Below are 20,625 nucleotides of genomic sequence, written 5' to 3' on the forward strand. Positions count from 1 at the left end.
GCAATGGACAGGGAAATAGCAGCCTGCACTTGGCAACAGAAAGGGGACACCATGTTGGGAGCATCAAGAAAGGACACAGAAAGTCCCCAGGTCCACAGAGCAAAGAGAATCTGTGTGTAATGGAGGCCCAACCAGGCAGTGCTGCTGGCCTGGACTGGTCTTTGTGCCCAGATTTTGACTGTGGGGCACCTCCGTTCCACCCCCGGGAACCCGGCAGGACACGGTCTGCAGAATTCCACTACAGGCAAATGCAGTCATTTTCAACATCACTCACAGTCGAATGTCTTTAAAAGTTTAACCTCTGGTCTGCTACCGCCTATCCTAAATGGGTAATCAGACCTGCAGGTATTAATTAAACTTATGGTTCTATTTATTGTAGTACTCTGGGGATTGAGCAGACAGCAAATAGCAATAAGTACTTCTGAATGTTCTCTTTGGCTTAATTACTGTTCCGTAGTTAGTCCATCAAATTGATGAACAATCAACAAGGCTGAATGTACTCCACACTGCTCACGTAGGGTGAGGATGCACAGCACCTACCAACATTGTTCTCTGATATCGTCTTGAGTCCACTGGAGAATCAAGACTGGACAGGCCTGCAGAGGCTTTTATCTAACTTATCACACGTCAGGCATTTGGCAGGGGGTCCCTTTCTCCTCCCACTCCCCACCCCCAGCCAGTATCTTTCTTTTCAGACATACACATGTTTGGCACTGCTGGTCCTCTGCACCCGCCATGTCATCAGCCTCAGCCTAAGAAGGACTAAGAGCCCAGCAGAGCTCTCAAGCATCTGTGCTTTCCGAAGTTTCATATATGGCCAACGCAGATAATTAAAAGTATAGATTCTAGAAATCTAAAGGGACTTTAGAGGTTACCTAATTCAATGGCCTCATTTTATACAAGATGAAACTGAGACCAGGGAAGCAAAGTGGCTTGACTAAGGTCACACAATGTCTGAGTAAGGAAATTTGGGGTTGCAATAAAAAGAGACCCACTCAAACCAGTTTAATTAAGTAAAGGGCGTTTTATTATAAGAGCACAGGGAACTCTCACAGAATCCAGCTGGGGCCCTGCAGGAAGTGGAAAGTCACTAGCCGCTCCTCTCTGCTCTTCCTGGTATCTGGAAACTTAGTTCTTGTCCCTCATGACTTCAGCTTGCACGGGGCTCTGAGTTGCCACGGTACCAAAACCCCATCCCCCTGTAGGTGACCTTCAGCTTCAGTGCCAACACCTCTAACCACAGGTTCCTTGTCTTTTCAAATCTGCAAATTATGAACCTGAGAGAGTTCAGGCATGAGAACACAATCAGTCTTGCCAGAGGCATGGACCACCCAGGCCCACTTCACATGGATTTGGTGGAGTAATAACAAACTCCCAAAATAATAGCAGAGCCAACACCAGCATCCAGAGATTTTCCAACTCTCCATCCGGACCCTTCCTGCCTCCCGTCTTACACCACTGATCAATTTTAGTTCAAGGATTACCTTTCAGTCGAAGGGAGACCAAAGGCATGGCTAGAACCACTCGGGAGTAGCCACGAGTGAAACAGGAAGAACCCATTGTAGCAGTTCCCTCACTACTGAATCCCCCTCCAGAGAGAGAGAGAGAGAGAGAGAGAGAGAGAGACAGAGAAACAGGACCAAAAAGAATTAAAGCCCAGAGGCTGGGCTTCCTTCAGCACATGCCCAGAGAACAGCTCGTGAGCACCAGGGGCAGGAGAGCTCCTAGGTAGGAAGAGTGACACAAGAGTGACACGGGTGAGGAGCAGATGGCTACAAAGTCACCTTCCTCTCCTGGAAGAATCCCAGAGTGATCTTCACACTCCATCCTGCCGTAGTGAAACACGTACTAGGAAGGAGTGACTGCTGTTTTACATTCAGAGGTTGGCTCTCTCTCCACTTCCTCGTGTTCGAGGGAATTGCCTTCTACGTGGTGAATGAGTCCAGATGCGATAGTCATTCAGTTTCTCTCTTTCCTGGACTGCCTCTTTCCCTCCACTCTCTCTTTCCCAGGTGAGAGAAGAGAACTTAAATGAACCTAGCTCCCGCCCCGGACCAACTGGCTTCTGTGATCCACTCACCTCCTGCCCCTCATTCCTCATTGCAAAACAGGGACATTGACCAGAACAGTAGATCTTGACCTTTCCCAATTTTAGGCTCTTTTGAAGGACACTATGGACATGCTTTGAACACTCTCCCTGAGAGACTCACAGACACCAGCAGTGTCATGTACGCTTCTAAGGGATTCGTTTGACTGCTTAAAGCCTATCCTGACCTATTGATTCATAAACCCCAAGCTACCTCTCTTAAACTAGACAGCCTCTACGGCACTTCCAGCTCTGGGAGCCTGTGAATACCAATTATCCCCCAATCAACCTATGACATAGAAGAATTTCAGCACTTTGTGGGACAGAGAGATCAACCCTACTTTCTTCATGTACAGATAAAGAAATTGAGGGCTAGAGGCCTTGAACCAGCCATCTGCAATCACAAAGTCTGCAGGGCTCGTCTAGAAACTGTGTCACCTGCTTAGGTCGCACTGTGCGGCGAGGGGCAGGTGCCACAAAGCAGGGACAGTGCCTGGCTCCTGAGGCTCACAAAGCCACAGCTCACCCCTTGGGAGCTTTCTATGACCAAGGGGTTGTTGCTGTGATCTCCTGACTTATGAGAGCTGAGAGGACATTGTCCTGGAGATCTCCGCAACCCTTTGTGAGCAAACAGACACTGGCTGTGACACCAGCCAACACTAGGAGTCCATGAGCAGTGCTTGGCAAAAATGATCGCACTGCACCAAACACGGTCTCTTTCCAAAGGGCACACAGAAGCCATCCTTACAGGTGAGTCTTAGAGGCTCCACCCAAATTCCACAGATGCAGTCAACCCAGGAGAAGAACACGCCCATCCTCTCTCGTTAGCGGACAGCGTGAGAAAATAACAGAAAGTCCATTAACGCCCTTCCTCACCTGAAACCCAGGCTTTTTGGTAACAACACTGAAGAGTCACCTCACATTCCACAGATCTTTCACATGGAAGAAGCCTTGAAGCTTTTTCTCAAGTTGGTATAAAATCCAGATATTTTTTTTTCTTTTTCTCTTTTGCCAGTCTCGGTGAGCAGTGGGTGTCTGGGTGGGTGGATTGAGTGACACGTTAGTGAGAAAATCCCCTCCCCTTGTAGAGCTCCTCAAAAAAAGGAGTCAGAGAAGTATCATTTGGGAAAGTGACAGGCGGATCATGTAGCAGTGCTGCTGATGAGAAAGGGTTTAAATCTGTCAGGATCCTGAATTCAGAACAGCGCTGGCACCCGGAGGAGTGACCCAAACGCCACTAACCTCTGACAGCTCTGTGTTTTCATTTCAGGCAAATCCCCAGAGGAGCTCTCCCCATCGCTCCCTCCTCTCTTTCAATATCCTGCAACCAAAAAGAGAGGCGCAGCAGTGCCGGCTCAAGGGAGCCTCCCTCACCTCCCATTTGTTCCGGAAAGTCCCTTCCTCAGCCTCCCCACATGACGGTCTCCTGATTTATCCTCTTCCTGCCACCTTGGAGAGTAAAGTGTGCGCATTGCCAGAAATTCAGAGTCTGAGGACATGCCACAGTGGCACAGCCATGACATGAGAACAGACGGAAAACTTCTCAGGAACAAAACGTGCGCACGCGCGCACACACACACACACACACACACACACACACACAAATGGATTCTGGCTTTGAAGTGGATATTCACAGTTCAGCTTTCAAGTCTTCTGAAACGCCCAAACTCAAATCTGACCTACTTAGGCAGTGCTCTTATTTATGTCTCAGACGAAGGAGCTGTATATTTAGCAAATGAGAACTGTGTATCCCCCATGCCCACTTCATGTTTAGAGAGCCCAGCAATTTTTGCTTTTAAATTTTCCCCTGGATTGTCTCCATAAAAGTGGATATGTAAGTTAAACACTGTTAAAAAATCCATGAGCTCCAGGAATTCTGCATAAATGCATCCAGATTCTCGCTGAGTGCACGGGTTAATGTGGTTTAAAGGAAAAGGATGAGACGGCAGTTGATCCATGTGTGTTCGTCTCCTCTTAGTCGGCAAACCAGCTGCCTGGCTTGTCTGCTGTTAATGCCGCAGCGCAGATTTACGGATGCCCCAACATGCAAACAGTGTAAATTTCTGCTAGGAGAGTCTACGTGTGCAATGTGAAGCACAGAATTGAAGCTATTATCTAGCTGACTCAAGCCAAAATAGACATTAGTTTCAATTATCTGGGTTTTCAGGAGAAAGCCTTTTTAACCTTCATTATCAGGATAATTACCTCAACCCTCACCTTTTGTCCATGTGATGGAAACCATAAAGTTTTAATCTCTTGTAATAAACAGTCACCTCAAACCTTTTTTAGAAGCAGGGGGCATGGAAATAGTAAGTGCACTACATACAGGTAAAGGGGACCCCCTCCAAAGAGTGCGAATACCACTTATGCTCAACTCTACCTATGGCAGAAGGAGCTTCAGCCCTCCCGGGGCAGAGGGATCAACCCTACTTTCTTCTTTTATAGATGAAGAAACTGAGGGCTGGAGCTTCATTCAAAAGAGTCCTCCAAATAGAAAGTGTTCTTTAGCAAGCAGCTGACTCAAGATGTCACCCCACTTAGCAGGGAGATTCGGATCCCCTTGGACTTCCTTGGAAAGGTCAACGTCAGGGAATCCAAGGCCCTTGCTTCCCTGCCTGCTATGCAAATTTTATCCAAGGCCCACTGTTTCTGTGTTGTCTGTGCAAATTTTCTTCTTGATCATCTTTCTAGTCCCACCCCTTCTTATGGAATAGGAAGAGAGGAATGGCTGGTGTCCAAGAGTAAAAAAGGAATGGCCTGGGGGTCTACACCAATGTACCTTTTCTTCCAATTCTCAAAACAGGACAATGCTCAGTGTTCAACAGCAACAGCGGGGCTTCAGCAGCCAGCTCTCATCTTCTCAATTAAGCACCTGTGTGCAGAGGTCTCAGGTGGGGCCCAGGAATCGGGGCTCCATCATCATCACCATGGCCACCACACCCCAGGGACCCCCAGGACTACCTCACTTGAAGGTGTGACTTTTATGTGCACACCTTTCCTCAGCCCCTCACTCCTTGTCCCAGACCCCAGACCTCCCTAAGAAGCTGCTTTGGCTGAACATGAAGCCTCACTCCCTCCTCTCAGAGAGCAGAGCTCCCTTCCAGGTAAGACCTTCGGGTTTATTTATGCCTGCTAAGCAGGCGTTGCCCACTGTTCCTACTTGGCCCAGCACAGATGGAGGAAAACTCACGTGTGTACCCAGGTGTTTCCCTTACCCCCAGCTGGCACCAGGCCATGCTGCGTCAGAGCCCAACCCTGACCTTGGATCTCCCAGCTTCCACAGTGCAAGACACACAGCCTGCTGTTGCAGCCTCCAGCCTGGGGCATTTCATGGTGGCTGTCCCAGCAGACTACGACAAATATCCACTCATCTCTGCCACCCACTCACCCTCCTCAGCCCACTTTTTTTTTTTTCCAGTCATGAGCAACATTCCCACGAACTAATTCCCATGTCCCAAGCTCTGGTCCTTCCTGTATCTGACCGAATATTCTGACTTGCACTGAACTCAAAGATCGACCAGGAACCTACTATGTGCTTGATGTGTACGGTCAATTCCTAGAAGACCCCATGCCCTCCAGTTAAACAACTGTGGTTGACGTCCCTGGCAGTGGCCTGGGGTCCCGCTAACGGCAGCTGTGATGCTGGGTTCAGAGAGCAAAGTAAATGAAATCCAGCTACGTTGGCTTCTGCTCCATTAGGAAAGGGAAAAATCAATGTTTGCCAAATGTAGAAGGACAAAATCAATAGCGAAAGAAATTTTATTTTCAACCTTCTAAGGGAGTATTACAAAGAAGAGAGAGTGAAAATTATTATTATTTATTGATGTATATAGCACCTTCTGAAAGCCTCAAAGCGTTTTATAGAATTACAAACTGCCTTCGTCCTTCTGGGTACAGATCGCTTTGTTCTGTTCCTGTGCAGTCTTCACCAGAAGGGGCAGGTGCGCCAAGTATTAGGACAACACAATGCCACACCTGTAAGGTGATTATTTAAAGTTGACATCTTATTTACTTAAAACACACACACACAGGAAGGAATAATTAGCAGGGTGCTGGGGTCAGCGCACTCTAATCTTGCGGAGAGTTCCTGAGGAAGACTCTCCTCCCTAGCTTTTAGATGGCACCGTAATATATACTGTTTGGCAGAGGAAGCAGAAAACCTCACTCCACCCTTCTCCAATGTTCCTTTGCTGGAACACGCAGAGCATTTGGAGAGAATCGGCCACCTGCTGCCAACATCTTAATGCAGTTCCTGGCAGAAGAGTTTTGATAGATGGCTTCAAAGCCACCAGTATAAACTACTGAACAAAACTTTCCAGAAGATGAAATGTCAAAGGAGCCGGGCTGCAGGGCCTCTGGAGGTTGGCAGCTGTCTACAATCCACAAAGGGAACGGCAAACGGGACCCTGCCAGGGCAGATGACCTCAACGTTCCAGGCTCTCTCCTGTTTCCTCCCTTTTCTTTTTTATTTCCCCTCATTTGAACTTCGTGATGATCCTTTGAGAAAGATACGTACCCCATCTCACAGAGGCTCATAAAGTGTGAGTGACTAACCCAGAATCCTTCAGCTGTTCCCTGGCAGAGCTAAGAATAGATCCTGGTCTCCAGGACCTAGAGTCAGAAGGAGACGAGAGGTTAAGTGACTCCACTTTGTACCTGCAGCAGGAATCTGCTCTCGGCATCCGGGAGAAGCAGGCGGATCTGGGCATGACCAGGTCATCACGTCATAGGAATTGTGTCTGCTTTTTAAATATTACTCCACCTCAATTATTCAAACACAAACACCTACCTCCGGATGGTGTCCCCTGATTTCTCCAGAGTTTGCCATCTACAACTATCCAGGTTGTCTCACGGCCACACAAGGACCCTCCGAGTTGGGAAGACCATTAGGCATGCACATTGTCTACTCTCTGATAAATATCTCCAGTTCCCTCAAGAACCGTTCATATATCATAGTTTCCAGATAGTTCCTTCTCCTACCCTGGACAGTTCCAGCTGGGTTCTGATGAATATTAAAATATGCTCTAAAACATCAACAATTCTAAATATCATCTGACATGGTGAGGGGGTGAGACCATTTCCTCCAGTTTCCTGGAGACTACCAGGAAACATTCACACTGTTAACCTCAGTGACCTACTCAGACTCCAAGGGCTTTTCATAGACCACCAACCTCCAGCTCACACCCCTGTGCTGGGGATTAAACTCAGGAGCACTCAACCACTGAGCCACCTCCCTAGCCCTATTTGTATTTTATTTAGAGACAGGGTCTCACTGAGTTGCTTAGCACCTCATAGTTGCTGGCTTTGAACTCATGATCCTCCTGCCCCAGCCTCCTGAGCCACTGGGATGTCAGGCATGTGCCACCCTGCCCAGCCCTGCAATTGATTTCTAATACGCAGTGGAGCCTTTACACATGCAAGGATGAAGTTCTGTCTTCTTAGTCGCTCCCACTGGTTTAGTCCGTGGGGTTTCTGTGATTCTGTCTTTAGCACACCCTTTACCCTGGTGCCATGCATATCCCGCCATTTATCCTGCACTGATTGGTGGACCAGAGCTTCTACATCTTCATTCAAATTATTAATAAATCAATTCAATGCAGTGATGCCTAGAACAGAGCCCTTTAACAGGCACTGGGGGCAGGGCGGTTGGCATTTGCTCTTGAATCCGCAGTCTGGAAATGAACTTCCATTCACTTGCTTCTTGACAGGCGTTGCTCTAGGGTCAGCCACAGGCAAGAGCTATTTTAAGAATAAAAAGGATGAAGTTTTCAGAATCTTCCTGGATCCACCCCCTTGCTCCCTCTTCTGCTTTTAGTCCCTGTTTCCACAAACTGAACTGCACTCTTGGGCCTGATGGCGTTTGAACCTACGTACCCCCTAAAGGCCCATGGGTTGAAGGCCTAGTCCCCAGGGTATTGCTATTGGAATATGGTGGAAGCTTTAAGAGGTGGGGCCTAGTGAGAGATCTTTAGGTCATTGGGAATATGTCCTTAATGGGGATTGTGGGGTACTCCCATGCCTTCCTCATGTTTTTTCCCCTTCCCACACATAAGGTGTAGTCTTGCCCCACCAAGAGCTCCAGTAAAGATGTGCTGCCTCACCACAGGCCCAAGAGGAACAGAGCCAGTGGATCATAGACTGGCACCTGAAAAACAGTGAGCTAAAATAAACCTTTTCTCATTATAAGTTGATTATCTCGGGTATCTTGTTATAGTGATGAAAAGCTAACACACTCCATTTGCCACTTCAGCCTCCACTAAAGCTTGGTGTCCACCCTAGCATTCTTATAATCAACTTTCCTTTCCTTAGAAGTTTGATGCTACTGTTTCCAAATCCCAGTGAACCATCTTGCCTGATGTACATCAGCTTCTACTTGAAAACTCCCCTTTGCTCCATTATTCCCTTTGCCTCTTCTGATGTCCCTTATCCTTAAGACTAGTCATCACCTCACACAGCCTCATTTTTGTCTACACAAACATTATGAGAAAATTTGTCAAAATTCTTATTAAAATCCAGATACTTTATACAAGAGCACTCTGCTATCTTATTAAGCTTAGTTTATCAGAAAGAAATAAGTTCATCTCTATACGAATTGCTAGATTATAGTTTGTGTGTGTGGAGTAATCTCACGATAGGGTAACTCCTGTTCTTTTGGAAATTATCCCTCCCTTTTGACACACATCTGCATGGCTTATACCATGGGTAATGATGTGATTCCCAGCCCAGCCCCAGCTGATGTGTCCAGCTGGTCAGTTGATCCAAGAAGAGCTGATCACATTTGTGCAGGCACTAACACTGGAAAGGAAGCCCAGAGGCCCATGGCTCCTGCATGACTGGGCACGGGATGCGGCACTGGGAAACCGTCGGCTGCCTTATTGCCATCACCTGGGCCAGGAAGAAGCCCCTCCTGCCCAGGAAAAGAAGACAGAAGTGGAAGGGTGGAGCCCCACTCACGCAACAAACCAAGCTAATCCTGGTCCCTGTTTTTCCCAAGAATCACCCCAAATCTTTAAAACAAAATCCCCCTTTTAACTTGAGCTTCTATCATGTGCCACCAAAGAGTCGCAAGAGACCGAAAGCCAAGCACAAGCCCCACCCCCAACCTCTCAGGACTGCACCAGGCAAATTGTTCAGCTGCCTGTGATCCAGCCACGCCCTGGCCTGAAAACAGGGAACGATCAGAAGTGAATGCCCCCCCACCTCCCGCCACCCCCGTTGGAGGTGACTCAGGCCCACTGGTCACATCAGATAGGCAACACCTTATATTCTGATTTTCCCCGGCTGAGTGTGCGTTCAACAGACACAATTCCTTTTTTGTCAGGCTCCGTATTTCAGGGTCCACTTTCCCTTCCTTTTTCTTTCTTGATGACCTCCTATTAACGGCAAAGGAAAGTCCCTCTTCCAGGCCACAGTCCAAAGCATGGATTGTTCCAACCGCAGGGAAAGAAGGACAGCTGGGAGTGTTTGCTTATTTGGGCTGCTTTGAGTTGAGCATTGAAGGGGATTTCCAACTGAACAGCCTCTTTGAACACAGCACAAAATGTTCACGATCCTCTCTTCACGGGCCCGGCAGATTCCCTGGTAAACACCTGATAGAGTCACTTTTTTTAATTGTTCTTCCCAGTTCAATCAAAACAGCTTCTAGAATGGGGGTGGGGAAAATGGAATGGACTCTCCATCGCCCTACATTCAGCCCAATTCACAAACATAGATATGGCAACCTAATTTAGAAAGGCTCTTTCTTCCTGAGGTCGACAAAGAGGGTCCAAAATCTGTTCTAAGAACCTCCGTTCTTCAGGGGGAGGAGACCAACCCTCCAGATGGACTTCGCATTGCTAGGCAACAGAGCACAATGACCATCAGACTCGGGGACAGTGGAAGTGTTCCAAGCAATTGTCTTGGGGACATGCCAGGAGAGCTTGCCACGGGGCTTAGATCTTAAGTCACCCATGAGGCCAGCCCTACCCTTGACACCTCAGCCAAGATTTGTGTGGAATAAATGCTTCCTGATGAACCAACGAATTGACTAACCAGGACCGGCTCAGAGGGAACCAGAGGAGAGGGGATCGCTCCTGCTTCCAGCAAGCGACTTACACATTTTTCTCCTTGGGCATTGGGCTTGGGACCCTTGAGAGAAAGGTGTCCACTATTAAAGTTTGGGAAACAGTGCTCCGAGGGAGTTTTGTAGAATTCAGGGGGCAGTACCATTCATGAGGAGGCTCTTACTAAATCAACTCAGGTATGGAGGGAACAGACTCGGCCATCAGGACACGGCATCACAGGAAACCGTAATCCAGCATGTGAAATTTAAACCTCTTTTAGAGCTTGCTGTTCACTAAAAATATCCCTGAGGTCACGGGTTGCTCTGCCCCCGCCCCTGTGCTCAGCCACCTCTTATCGGTGCAGTGTCATGACAGTTCCCCAATTTGTTCCTTGAAATTTTCATTTTTACTCCTGGACTCAGCCCCTTTGGTGAGCACCTCACATCAAAGCCCCTGTCTGCAGGAGCACTGGAAGGAAGTGCCCAGTCCTTAAAGAAGCAGAAGACCCTTGTTGGATGTTTTCCGTAACCTCCGTCTGCTCTTTGGGAGCCAGGGACAGATGCTGACCAAGCACTTTCTGAGAAGGAGTGTAAATTGCAGGAAACAGAGTATAAATTAAAGGGACTGCCTCATCTAAGTAGCCACACAGGAAATGTAATGAGCCTGGAAAACAAAAGTGTAATTCATGAGGAAATATCAATTGAAATAATGTAAATAATGGGGTCTTCACTGTGGTTTCTGGTTACTTAAAGAACTAAGGTTGTCATTAGGCACGGAAGTGCTTCTCAAGATCTAGAAAGACTCTCTAACGATGTGGCTTTAGAATGTCACACCACCTTCGGGAAAGACCCTGAATTAATTGTATGATTTTTGTAAGACACAGAATGGCTTAGCGCAGTTTTCCCACCTCCCATTACACCAGCTCTGCCTGTGGGAGCCGGCCTGCCCCTGGCCAGGGTCCCCGGGAGCGGCTCTCATTGGATGGGGATGCTCACCTTCCTGGGCTCACGCCCCTCACCGTTTGCTTCTGGAGCGGCCCAGTGCTGGCAATGCTGACCTTAAGACGATTTGTCTGAATGGAATTGTAACTGGGGTTCTTGTGGGCCTCTCCCAAATTAACGTAGCCACCTTCCTTTTCGCCTTTTCTATCTTTTGAAGTAGTTAGCCTCTCGACAGTCAAATGCATATAAACACATATATATCTCTAATAAGCTCAGTGGCTCATTACATAAATGGAAACAGAGCAGACCTCTGAGCCATGATTAACAGCACAAGCTTTCACAGAAGCTCATGCTCAAATATAGAACTTTTAATTAATTATTATTCTTTCACCTGCACATATCGATGGGGTGCAGTGGGATGAGTAATACACGTCTGCAGTGTTAGTGATCAGATCAGGGCAGGCAGCCTTTCCAGCTCACACCTTTAATGGATGGGGAGGAGAGACCGACACAGTTAGGTAACAGGACCAGACCTTTAGCAACTTAAGAAAAACAAACTTAAATTTTTCCATGTGTTGTTCACCAGGAATGCCTGAAGGTGACTTCCCTTAACAAAGGGGTTGACTACGGTAACCCAGAAAACAAGAGCCGTGACAAGCAAGCTCCCTCAATGTCCTGCTCCTAAGTTCCCAGGTCCAGGTACCACAGCAGTGGCCAACTGAGCAAACTAGCAAGTGGAGCAGAAAACGACATGAAGAGCGGGGACCCTCGGCACCCGGCTTCTGCTCCACTGACGTCCACTGGAACAGCAGTCCTGCAACCATCCAGGGACAGCAGCCCCTCCTGCCTTCCCACTCTGCCTGTCTTCCCAGGGCCCCCCCCCCCCCCGAGTCTGCAGGTCCACACACAGGCAGGACCTGCCCCAGGGGTGTCTCCACCTGCTCCCCGCTAGCCGGCTCCCTCCTGTGGAGGAGGGGGCTGCCCCGCTGTCCCCCAGTGCCCCTCATCCTGCTGCTGTGGGCCAGCTTCTTCCCTCCCAGCTCTGGCCTTCAGAGGACAACCAAAGGGGACAGGGAAATACCCCTGCCTCCCCACACGCCCTAACCCTGCACACCCCAAACAAGCACTTCTGCATATTCAACAACTCTAATGAGAACTTGAGCACATGCATTTTAGAATGTCTTTTTATTCTTCTGACCACAGATGGCCAAAGGTTGAAAGTTCAGTTCACCAGAATTTTCTGGCTCATCCACGGGGCTTTTGTGCCTCTGATAACCAGGAGCAAGTGGCTTCTTGGAATTAGTGTTTTAAAGGTACAAGTAGTGACATTTATTTCTGTACAAAGAAAGAAAAAAAAATAGCCTCTTATTCTGGCCATCACAGATATCCTTCTTTATAATTACTTGGGCTATTGCTCTTATGGCTATCATTTTCACTATTTACTATTATGGGTATTTAGAGGCTCATAAAAATGTGAGCTTCCTCAATGCTTAAACAGCACGAGAGATAAATCAGAGCTTTGGCTGAAACCTGACTGGGAACAGCTGGATTGCTCTCTTGACTAAATATTTACAAAAGGCATGATTATATCACTGAGTGACACTGTGAGAATGTAACAATTTATCAATCATCTTGTTTAACACCAGTCCCCACAGGAAGGGCTGCTTTCCACTTAACAATAAGAATCTACTGTATGCTAATTAATTTACTTATTTTCACTTAAGGTTATTTCAGACACATTGGCCCTGGTGTTCTTATCTCAGCACATTTTACACAGAGACCAAACAAATGGTTTATAGGGGGAAAAGGAGGGTGGGGGAGCAAAGCTAACCACCCATCTTAGCTCTCACTCAGTCTTCTGGGATGGAGGAGGGAAGAAGGGACATGTCTAGGCTCCTCCCAGGGCCTGGTTGCAGATGTTGCTGCCAATTCTGGAGAAGACGAGCAAAGTGAAAAGACAGAGCCAGTAGCCTCTTGAATTTGAATATGGAAATGATGCACAGTTGGCTGACCATACAAGCAGTCACTGTCAAAGTTCCTGTCCTCCAGTGCCCTCAGCCCCCCAGGAAAAGCCAGAGGAAGCCAGTCGAGTACACAGCCTACAGCCACACCTCTGAGCCTCTTTCACACCAGCTGGGAGAGGAACCCTGGGAAGATGCCCGTGGGGTCAACGGCACAGTTTTGCATCTCCCAGTGACTTCCCAGAAAACAGCACATGGGCAGCAAAACCACACCACAAGGACATGCCCTGTAACACAACCAGGTGACAAGGTTTTGATTCTAAAGGACAAGTGGGAGAGCCCAAGACCCTAGACCCTGCTGTCTGCAGAGGGAAGGAATGGGCCAAGATGTGCGCAGGACCCCAGAGAGCCCACAAGTGTTCCTGGACAGGGTGTGGGGCAAATCTGAGTGGAGATGCTGAGACAGGGACGGCTCTTCACCTCCTCAGTGGCAAGGAGGAGGGGACAAGCTAAAGGGCTCACCATCAAGCTCCTCTAAGATCCAAACTGGCTACCCAGGCTTCCTCCAGGAAGGGGTCCTCTGAGGACACACCAGGCATGAGAGCACCTGAGCAGAGCAGGGACGGCAGAGGCGGAGGGAGAGAGGGCGTGGGGAGGAGGGTCAGGAGAAGAAGCCCCCACTTGTTTATTAACTCTGCAAAAACAACACGAGGGACAGGTGCCGCAGACTCTGCAAGACACTGCAAGCTCAGCCTCCTTCCAAGACTTTGGGAAAACTGAACTCAAATGAAAATGAGCAATAGGAAAATATGCAGGTCAATTCCCTACAAAGTGACTCTAAGAAAAAAGAATATCAGAGTGCACCCCTAAAGACGATGAAATACGCCAGAAAGACATCAAAAAGCCCCCAAGACTTCAAATACTCTTTCAAAACAACAAACTAGAAGATTTTCAAAAATATAAGACATGCAAAAGCAACATAAATTAGAATGAGAAAAACCTCAGAAATTAAGGAATAAAACTTACGATAAAAAAATCACACATCGAAGAAAAATCATTTCAGAAATAACTAAATTGTAAGGAACAGAAAAAAAAAAGCAAATACAACTAATAGTACCTTCTGAAGGAACCAAGGGGATCTTTTAATTTTAAAAAGTTTATAGACAGATGTTAAAGATGCAAGAGAAGATGACAAACACTGGAGACAAGTGAGGACACCTCACACCTGAGTCTTAGTAAAGAGCAGAACAAATACTAAAACTGTAATTCAAAAAGACTTTCCGCAAATTGAAAGGAAAAAAGCTACACCATCACGTGTATTGAAAGTTTTCTAATACTTGAGAATATAAATCCAGAATGATCAACACCCAGATATCAATAAATTTACTGCGCTTTCAGGGAAAAAAAAAGTCATTGCAACATTAAAGAGCACGTCGTTTAATTTATCAACTAAATATCAACTCGTTTACCAAAGAATATAGAGAAACATATTTAAAATAGTCAGGAAACAAAAATATGAAATTGGATTTTATACCCAGCAAATCTGACCTTCAGTTTTAAAGGGCTCAGACTTTTGCTAACATACAAAACTATGCGAGCACTGTTGGAAACCTTCCTAAAGCATCTGTTGGAACACAAACACAGAGACACGACTGAAGGATGTCAATGAGGAGATGCAATAAGAATTAAATATGTAATTATAGAACTAAAACTAAGTGAGGATTATGAAGAAGAGATTATACTGTGTCGCGTCTACCCGCCAGCAGGAATGACGACAACAAAACAGGATTCTTCTTTAGCACGCTTTATTGGGAGCATCCATTACGTTTTGTTGAGAGAAAGGACCCCAAGCCCGAAAAGACCACCCCTAATATACTAGAGCCGCCACGGCCTAAGTCTCACGCAACTGGACAAAAGCGCATAGCAACACAGCAGCAGCCAATAAGGCAAGGAATTCAGCACTGGCGCCCAGAGCCAGGAAGAACAGGTCAACCAGTTCTTACCAGTATTTACCGGTTCATAGAACACTCAGTACATTATCATATCGGCTTGTTCCAGGAACTGGCCGACCACAAGGAACTGAGTCACTATCCAAGAACTAAGCCAACACCCACACAAGGCAGCACAGCAAAATGGCTCACCACAATACTGTAATATATGTGATAGCTAAACAAAATCTGGCATATATATTTGTAAATGTATTAGAGTATGTATTTTATTTATATATAAATGTGTGTCTGTATATATGTATTTGTAAAACAGCCATTTTTTATGTAGAAGAGTAAGAATTGCTTGTCTCCTATAAATTAGGAGGGATATACAAGTCTCTGTATTCAAAGACTTAACCAGACTCAGATTTGATGCCTTTGGGGAGAAGGTAGGTACCATTATGCTCTTTCATCAATAGGACAATAATGTCAAGTTTTTGTTTTTTAATAAAAATAGTAACTATTTTTTAGTACTTTTATTAAATTGTCTACAGTAATCAAAATTAGTTGTGGTACTGAGTATTGCTAATCCTAGGGTTTTTTTTTTAATGTCTTAAGATAGGATAAAGCAGGGGCTGGGTTATAGCTCAGTGGTAGAGCGCTTGCCTCACACATGTGAGGCACTGGGTTCGATCCTCAGCACCACATAAAAATAAATAAATAAAGATGTTGTGTCTATCTTAAAAAATATATATATGGGATAAAGCAAATGAGTAACAGTGCATTCCGATGCTAGCAATTCCTGTGTCCTTCTTGATGTGGAAGGAAAAAGATACAGGTGAAATATAAAAGAGTTTAAGTAAAAACCCTACAGTCCTGAATTTGAATTGGATCATGGCAGTATGAACTTATGAGGTATTCTATTTTTAAATACAAGCCACACACCAGTCTGTTGCCTAGTTCTGTCCACTGGAAAGAACCAGAAAGCATGAGCAATCCAGATCATGGTCTTATTTTAAAAAAGGAAAAACTCCTTGTAGAAATAGGTGAGCAGGAAATACAAAGATGAACCCAGTACCCCTGGGCACACAGGACAGCAGGAGACTATCAGGTCCACGGAGCTTCAGTGAGGATGCACATTACCATGGATCGAAAACCAACTTTTTAAAGTGATCACTTTCCAAAGATGACAGAGAACCAATGCTGTGTACCTCAAAAAAATGAGTTAAATAGCCAGGTGTGGAGGCACATGCCTGTCATCCCAGCAACTTTGGGAGGCTGAGGCAGGAGGATCACAAGTTCAAGGCCAACCTCAGAAAATTAGAGGGGCCCTAAGCAACTCAATGAGACCCTGTCTCAAAATAAAATATATTAAAAAGGCCTGGGGATGTGGTTCAGTAGTTAAGCGCCCCTGTACCAAAAAATAATAATATGTAAGTAAAAACACACACACACACACTTATCCTGCCTTTTGCATGCGAACTACATTTCGGGATAACCAAGAGCAGATGAGGGGAAACATTATCTTATAAAACTATTCCAGTAATAATGTATTAATAAAAGCAAAATGGTAGAATTAGTACACCACTATTTTACATCCCTGCAAATCAATGGATTTAGGCACTAAGGACTAATAGTTGCTAACATTAGAAAAGAGTGAAAACAGACTTTATGCTCCTCCTGATGAAAAACACAAGGTCACCTATACTCTTGCCAAAGGGATCAAACCTGAGTCTGATCTGGCCTTTAAATTCAGCTGCTAGTTCAGAGAAGATAGAGGACAGAGGACATGTCAAAAATGCCCAATGCTTACACAAGCTACAGAATCCTGACTCTGGAAAACTCAATAGCCCCGCTCTTCCATATACAGATTGAGTATTCTGTCTCTGAAATGCTTAGGACCAGAGAGTTTGGGATTTCAGATTTTTTTTCCAGATTTTGGAATATTTGCCTACACATAATGAGAAATCTTGGGTATGGGACTCAAGTGTAAACACAAAATTCATTTGTGTTACATATGCACTTTGTACACATAGCCCGAAGATAATTTATACAATAATCTTAATTTTGTGCATGAAACAAAGTTGCATGATGTGGAGTGTTTCGTTTGTGGTGTCATGTTCACATTCAAAAAAGTTTTGGATTTGGGAGCATTTTTTTTATTTCAGATTTCCAGATTAGGAATGTTAACCTGTATAAATCTTAAGGAAAAGAAAGGGCTGGGAGACATGCACAGCTCATGAAGGGCATACTGGGTAAATGCGGCCTGGGACGCACAATGGAGAGACAAGACCGTTCTCTTTTGAATACAACCAAGGGCTTATGTGGGAAGTCGTGGCAAGAGTGGAAGGAGACTGAGGCACGTGGAGGGCACCTGGGATGGCTGGCAAGGTTCTATTTCTGGACTTGCATGGATTTACAAGAGTTTTTGTTTATCCTATAAACTCTAGTAGGCTATTTGTGTTTATGTGGCCTGCTTCATCTCTTTTATTTTATAATGAGCAAGTTAAAAAAAATAATGCCAACAAAAAGATACAAATGCTACCATTGTGTAAAGAGTATGGGCATTAGAGTCAGACAGATCTAAATTTAAGCCTGATTTTTTTTTCCCAGTAGGGAAGGGAATACTGAGACCCTGGCCATCTCTGAGTCTCAGTTTCTACTTTTAAAAATGGAAATAGAACCTGAAAATGCCAGCTATCTCCTAGGCACTCAATAAACGTTGGTTTTACTCAGTTCTCCCTTTTTTGGAATGCTTAGCATGACTGAAACCATGTAGGGTTAGTCAGTGAAGAATTTGGGAGGATTCATGGAGAAGTCTCAAGTAGGATTTTTAAGTGAAAGAGATGAATATTAACCAGATACCTGGAAGACCAATGCAGATGGGTGGGGAAGAGGAGGCTGGGGGGAGCAAATGGAAGGCCGTAGGTGGGTTTGCTGGAGGAGGGAGCCGGCCCATGGTAGTTACTAGCCCAAATATCCAAGGGGGAGCTGGGGATACAGCCCAGTTGGTGGAGTGCTTTCCTCACAGGCACAAGGCCCTGGGTTCAAAACCCAGCACCACCACCAAATATCCAAGGAGATGGGAGGTAACACAAACGAGCAAGGCAGCACAGTGCGTGTAAAGGCCCCAGGCCAAGGACAATGACAATGGTGACCTTTGACCCAGTGACCAAGAAGGGGTGGGAGGGGGTTAGAAGACCTAATTCCATGTTTAAGCATGGCTTTGAAATGTCTGTTAACCACCATAGCATGCATTCTATAAGTTCCACATATACGTTCTATCAGCCCTTCAGATCCTTGACGGAGAACAGCCAACTAATTCACCTCAGAAATGGGCTGTGCATTCCGGGATCCCCCCAGCCCCACCCTGGAGCTTTATTTCACTGCACTGACACACTGAGAAGCCTTTGCCACACACATGAGCCACCGCAGCAGATATGGAGCCTAAGTATACCGAGATCCGGTCCCGAAACTGCACAGTAGGGAGGCTCCTGGAGAAGAAATGCAGGTCCTCACATGGTCTTGACTCTCGTTTGCATTTGCTTCAGTTCACCTGAACGCTCATCCGCACTGGGTTTTCCCTTCAGCAATTTAGTTTTTTTTTGTTTGTTTGTTTTATTGTTGGTTGTTCAAAACATTACATAGTTCTTGACATATCATATTTCACACTTTGATTCAGGTGGGTTATGAACTCCCATTTTTACCCCGTATACAGATTGCAGAGTCACATCAGTTACACATCCACTGATTTACATATTGCCATACTAGTGTCTGTTGTATTCTGCTGCCTTTCCTATCCTCTACTATCCCCCCTCCCCTCCCCTCCCCTCCCCTCTTCTTTCTCTACCCCCTCTACTGTAATTCATTTCTCCCCCTTGTATTATTTTTCCCTTTCCCCTCACTTCCTCTTGTATGTAATTTTGTATAACCATGAGGGTCTCCTTCCATTTCCATGCAATTTCCCTTCCCTCTCGCTTTCCCTCCCACCTCTCATCCCTGTTTAATGTTAGTCTTCTTCTCATGATCTTCATCCCTACTCTGTTCTTAGTTACTCTCCTTATATCAAAGAAGACATTTGGCATTTGTTTTTTAGGGATTGGCTGGCTTCACTTAGCATAATCTGCTCTAATGCCATCCATTTCCCTCCAAATTCTATGATTTTGTCATTTTTTAATGCAGAGTAATACTCCTTTGTGTATAGATGTCACATTTTTTTTATCCATTCATCTATTGAAGGGCATCTAGGTTGGTTCCACAATCTTGCTATCGTGAATTGTGCTGCTATGAACATCGATGTAGCAGTGTCCCTGTAGCATGCTCTTTTTAGGTCTTTAGGGAATAGACCAAGAAGGGGAATAGCTGGGTCAAATGGTGGTTCCATTCCCAGCTTTCCAAGAAATCTCCATACTGCTTTCCAAATTGGCTGCACCAATTTGCAGTCCCACCAACAATGAGCAAGTGTACCCTTTTCCCCACATCCTTGCCAGCACTTGTTGTTGTCTGACTTCCTAATGGCTGCCAATCTTACTGGAGTGAGATGGTATCTTAGGGTGGTTTTGATTTGCATTTCTCTGACTGCTAGCCATGCTGAGCATTTTTTCATGTGCTTGTTGATTGATAGTATGTCCTCCTCTGAGAATTGTCTGTTCAGGTCCTTGGCCCATCTGTTGATTGGGTTATTTGTTATCTTATTGTCTAATTTTTTGAGTTCTTTGTATACTCTGGATATTAGGGCTCTATCTGAAGTGTGAGGAGTAAAGATTTGTTCCCAGGATGTAGGCTCCCTATTTACCTCTCTTATTGTTTCTTTTGCTGAGAAAAAACTTTTTAGTTTGAGTAAGTCCCATTTGTTGATTCTAGTAATTAACTCTTGTGCTATGGGTGTCCTATTGAGGAATTTGGGGCCCGACCCCAAAGTATGTAGATCGGAGCCAACTTTTTCTTCTATCAGACGCTGTGTCTCTGATTTGATATCAAGCTCCTTGATCCATTTTGAGTTAACTTTTGTGCATGGCGAGAGAAAGGGATTCAGTTTCATTTTGATGCATATGGATTTCCAGTTTTCCCAGCACCATTTGTTGAAGATGCTATCCTTCCTCCATTGCATGCTTTTAGCCCCTTTATCAAATATAAGATAGTTGTAGTTTTGTGGATTGGTTTCTGTGTCCTCTATTCTGTACCATTGGTACACCCGCCTGTTTTGGTACCAGTACCATGCTGTTTTTGTTACTATTGCTCTGTAGTATAGTTTGAAGTCTGGTATTGCTATACCTCCTGATTCACACTTCCTGCTTAGCATTGTTAAAGCTACAAGAGAAAGGAAGCAGATTACATTTAGGGGTAAACCAATCAGGATAACAGCTGATCTTTCAATACAGACTCTGAAAGCTAGAAGATCCTGGAATAACATATTTCAAACTCTGAAAGAAAATGTGTTCCAACCAAGAATCGTGTATCCAGTGAAATTAAGCTTCAGGATGGAAGATGAAATTAAAACCTTCCACGATAAACAAAAGTTAAAAGAATTTGCAGCTAGAAAACCATCTCTTCAAAACATCCTTGGCAAAACATTTCAGGAAGAGGAAATGGAAAACAACAATGAAAACCAACAGTGGGAGGTAGGACAGTAAAGGGGGGAAAATAATCAAAGAGAAAAACAAACCA

At 45.4% G+C, this 20,625-nt stretch overlaps 2 protein-coding genes across 5 annotated transcripts in view; both read right to left on the bottom strand.

Moving 5' to 3' along the window:
• LOC308649645 (uncharacterized protein) overlaps positions 1-3,611 on the bottom strand; it is a 626,952-nt gene extending 623,341 nt beyond the window's left edge. Inside the window, exon 1 of the mRNA XM_081295371.1 lies at positions 3,461-3,611. Within this exon, the coding sequence (XP_081151497.1) occupies positions 3,461-3,609 (149 nt within the window). The 5' untranslated portion in view covers positions 3,610-3,611. The remainder of the gene's footprint in view (positions 1-3,460) is intronic.
• Positions 3,612-5,850: 2,239 nt separating this feature from the next.
• The window catches only part of LOC308649644 (uncharacterized protein), a 180,712-nt gene continuing 165,937 nt past the window's right edge, over positions 5,851-20,625 (bottom strand). Inside the window, exons 6-8 of one of the 4 annotated variants that reach the window (XM_081295370.1) lie at positions 7,375-7,825; positions 6,603-6,697; positions 5,851-6,061 (exon numbers count right to left, since the gene is read on the bottom strand). The gene's annotated coding sequence lies outside the window, so the exon portion shown is untranslated. The other 3 variants (XR_014022136.1, XR_014022137.1, XR_014022138.1) reach the window with 3 other exon arrangements.

Source organism: Spermophilus citellus, assembly GCF_964194105.1.
Source record: "Spermophilus citellus genome assembly, chromosome: 5".
NCBI lineage: Eukaryota > Metazoa > Chordata > Mammalia > Rodentia > Sciuridae > Spermophilus > Spermophilus citellus.